Source organism: Mesitornis unicolor, unplaced genomic scaffold (assembly GCF_000695765.1).
Source record: "Mesitornis unicolor isolate BGI_N332 unplaced genomic scaffold, ASM69576v1 scaffold18890, whole genome shotgun sequence".
Classification (NCBI taxonomy): Eukaryota; Metazoa; Chordata; class Aves; order Mesitornithiformes; family Mesitornithidae; genus Mesitornis; species Mesitornis unicolor.
Genome location: NW_010156436.1, coordinates 9864 through 13695, shown reverse-complemented (window position 1 = coordinate 13695; position 3832 = coordinate 9864). Strand labels below are relative to the sequence as shown.

The 3832-nt window shown below is 39.0% G+C and overlaps 1 protein-coding gene across 1 annotated transcript in view; it reads right to left on the bottom strand.

Moving 5' to 3' along the window:
- The window catches only part of LOC104546745 (guanine nucleotide exchange factor DBS-like), a gene marked incomplete at both ends in the record, with an annotated part of 35980 nt that extends 33069 nt beyond the window's left edge, over positions 1 to 2911 (bottom strand). The window contains 3 exons of the mRNA XM_010192251.1: positions 1187 to 1256; positions 1656 to 1771; positions 2845 to 2911. Of these exons, the coding sequence (XP_010190553.1) occupies positions 1187 to 1256; positions 1656 to 1771; positions 2845 to 2911 (253 nt within the window). The remainder of the gene's footprint in view (positions 1 to 1186; positions 1257 to 1655; positions 1772 to 2844) is intronic.
- Between the last annotated feature and the right edge of the window lie 921 nt (positions 2912 to 3832).

Genomic DNA, 3832 nt, shown 5'->3' with positions numbered 1-3832 from the left:
TTCAGCTCTTACCTGTTGGTAAACTAGGAACATGCATACCCTCTGGAAGTATCACTTGTTCATAATTCTCATTGAAATCTTAGAGATGTGGCAGGGCTCAGCAACTCTGACAACTGAGGTGTGTATGTTTCATCTAAATCTGTCTGTATTTCATACAGCACTTTGTTAAAAAAAGATTTAATATGTACCCCGGAAAAGCAGCAAATGCTAGATGTAGTATTCAGTAGAAGCAGGAGGTACCTTTGGCTGCAGTGAAGAGGACAGATTTTCCCATTTCTCATGCAAAACACAGAGTCTTTATTCAAGGAGTTTTGTCAGAGTATGAAAACAGTAGCAACCCACCAAAACAGGTTATTTCTTATTAGTAGGGCCTCTAAATGAGTGCTATATAAACAAGCACTTTTTGTTATGTTACAGGAAACAGAACTAACAGCCATGCTAACTGAGGGGTGGGGGGAAGGGACATGACTCCCGGAAGTAGGCACCAAAAGTCACAGGAAGCGAAGGCACATGCAGCTGACCAAAGCCATCACTGCCTGTTGGCTTTTGACTTTTTCATAAACTGGGCTCATTCTACTTTTAACCAAACAGCTGATCCTCACCACTTCATATAAGTGCGGAGAATCCCACTTGGTTGTTGAATTATGTGAACAAGTAAAGGAATCAACCTCACAGAGTCTTATGGAGTTGGTGGGGTTTCACCACCAAGGAAGGTGGTAGGCTCTGCTGGATCAGTTCTAGGAGAGTAAGTCTGAATGGTGCAGAGAAAAGAGATAAGATAAGGCAGGAACAGGATGCACTGTCTGCACTCAGAGTGATCTGCTGTGATAGCGCTGTCTGCTTGTTTACAGCAGGGTGGTGTCTGGGATACATCACACTGCTGGTATAGATTTGTCAGATATGAAAAGCATGATAAACACTTGGATTGCTTTCTTTTTTTTTTTTTAATCCAGGGCTTAAAATACGTGAGAAAAACACTGACAGATCTCTTCCTGTCAGTAAACCAGGTAAAGTTTCAAATTTCAGAATACACACTTGTTAACTGGGACTTAATTTGGGAATATCTGCTTATGTGAGTTTCTTTCTTTCACAAAAGCAATCAGAGTGAAAGGATAGGCATAAATCTGTAAATAGCATAGGATGAGACCATAGACATTCATACAAATCTGCAAAAGGATTTACTTACTCTTTTCAAAAAGCATCGGGCAAGAAGATCAGGATTTTCAATGCAATTTTCTATCTCCTTAAGGAAAATCCTGAGAGGGAGAAAGGAAAGCAAGCAGTAATGTAACATCCCACTCACGCTGCGTATGAGCTTCTGTATAAATCCAGCTTAAAGCCTACACCTTTGTAGTAAGAGGATCCAATGGGGAAGATAGCAATTCTGACACATGAAGAAACATATGTATATATATTTTAGGAAAATGGGATGTGGTTCACAGTTGATTGTATGAATAATCTTTCACAAAATAAAATGAAACAGATGATCTCAGAGGTGTTCTCCACACATGGCTTTTATAGGACACACAGAGAGGCAAAGCGAGGATGACATTTCCTGCCTGTGTATGAGAAAGCATGACAAAGTGCACCACAAAAAGGCAGTAGCAATGACAGCAGCACCCGAGGGCACAGGACAACCACCAGTCCCCACGTGCCTGTTGTGGAAATCGTAGATTTCTGGGAGGTTCCCAAAAAGAATTTCCTTCTTGTTCTGGAGTGCAGAAGGAATCAGATGTACTAAGCTGGGATTGTCCATTGCTGAAGCATACCCCTGCAGAGAAGAGTGGAAAATAAAACCAGTCTGTTTTTACCCAGGAAGAAGGACTGTGTCTGAGAAACTGAAAAGCCCCAAAGTCCGTGTGCTTTTTGTTCTCAGCAGAGCATACAAAGGCTTTTCCTATGCCTGCTTCTTTGTTGCTCCCATGAATTTCTGATGCTTCTAATTTACCCCAGGGCTTTTATCACTGATAGCTGTGCAAATGCATTTTTAATCACAAATGGACAGATTACTGGATCAACAAAACAGATGAAAATATGTCCCTAGGATTAATTGAAAAAGGGTTAGTTTGGATTTATTTGTTGAAGTTTGGATTTATCTGTTGAACTGTGGTATTTGACTTGATTATTTGGTTGTTTCTTGTAGAAACTGGATTGCGTTTCTTCAACAAAAACTTTGAGAGAAGAACATTCCAAGCGCAGATTTTAAACTCTAGGGTAATATATCAATTATCAGAGCTGTCAGCTCCCACAGATCAAATCCAGTAAAGAAACAACCACGTGGTTGTAAAAAGAAACTACTCAGTCCTTCAAGTCCCACCCAAATGCAAACATAACTGAGCCCTACTCAGCCTCCACCCTCCCACAGACTAGGAACCTCAGACTCCACACACACAGAGTATGCTGGTATCCTACGAAGTTCAAAGGCTCAAGAGTTATATCTGCAGTCTGCGCTGCTCTTTTCTGTGTTTAGACACTACATGGGACAATAAACAAGAGGAGGAAGAGGGCTTTCCTTTTTCTCAATAATTTTCTAATCCTACATTCACAGAAATTTAGTGTCTGGCCCCACAGAAATCAACAGGGCTGTTTCTGCGACTTATTGGTGATATTCTGAAAAAGCACATTAGTAACTATTCCTCTGTCCATAACTTTGAGCCTCTTCCTTTAAGCCTGAGGGGTTTTTGTTGTTCAAAACATCCTTCTCATTTTCCATCTCCAAGGCTGAGCTATCTTGCAAACAGAGCCTGTGTACTCCGAAATCGAGTGGGAGCTGGGGGTGCTCAGCCCGCAAAGGGTGTGCCTTAGAGGGTAAGCACCACGAGTCATTTCAGAAGAGTTCCTTACCTCAATTATACTTTGAAGTTCTTCTACGTAAACCCGTTCTGTTTCTATAAGCTCATTGATTATGTGGCTAAAAGACAAGAAAGGTGGGAAATTATAATGTTTACCAACAGTTCAACGAAGCATACATGAAAGAAAAAATGTTCTTCCTTGCATATTCCTGTTTATGCCTCGGACTACACAAAAAAACCTTCTGAAGGTCATATCTCCATACTTCAATATTGTGCCTTGTTGATAAGCTTAAAAAGTTCTAAACATCCCTTTATTATTTTTTCAGCTCATTTAAAATTTCGCCTTAGTTGTGTCTGACTTTTTTATACCTACAAAGCTGAATTAAAAAATTAAAAATGTCCTAGAAGGCAAACAAAAGAGGTTTCTTCTTGAAATAAAAAGCAACAAGAGTCAATAAAAGGGGTTTATATTTCTCAACGCTATGTTACATTTCTGGTTTGCTTTCTTTTATAAAATAACAAAATTGGTGATTAGGCTTCCTTTCTTTAATACATTGCAAAAACAGGCCACAGGATGACAACAGAAGTCTGAAAACATGAAAGTAAATTAGAGTTAAATATTTATACTGTATTTTTGGACTTTTCATTTCTAATATTAGTTTAATGCTCCTAGGTAATTTGAAGACATGTAACTTGAAGATGCCTGATTTATTTCAAAAAAACATGAATGTAACCAATTGACTTTTTGACAAATAACTAATTAGATTTTAAAATAAAATTGTATTAAATCCCTCCACTTTTTTAATGCATCAGTTGTCCCATATTCTCAAGAAAATATTGTTTCTAATACTCTTATGAACAGAGTTTTCAGGGTAGCTCTTCCAGAGGTTTGAGCAGTTTCTCCAAGTAGAAAAGGACTGATGCCGACTGTTCCTTTCCTGGTCCATGCTTCACAAGAGTCTGTAACCTCAAAGCTACATCACACAAAAAACACGCCACCAGAAGGACACTGCTATTTTGGTAAAAAGCTCTGCAAGAGA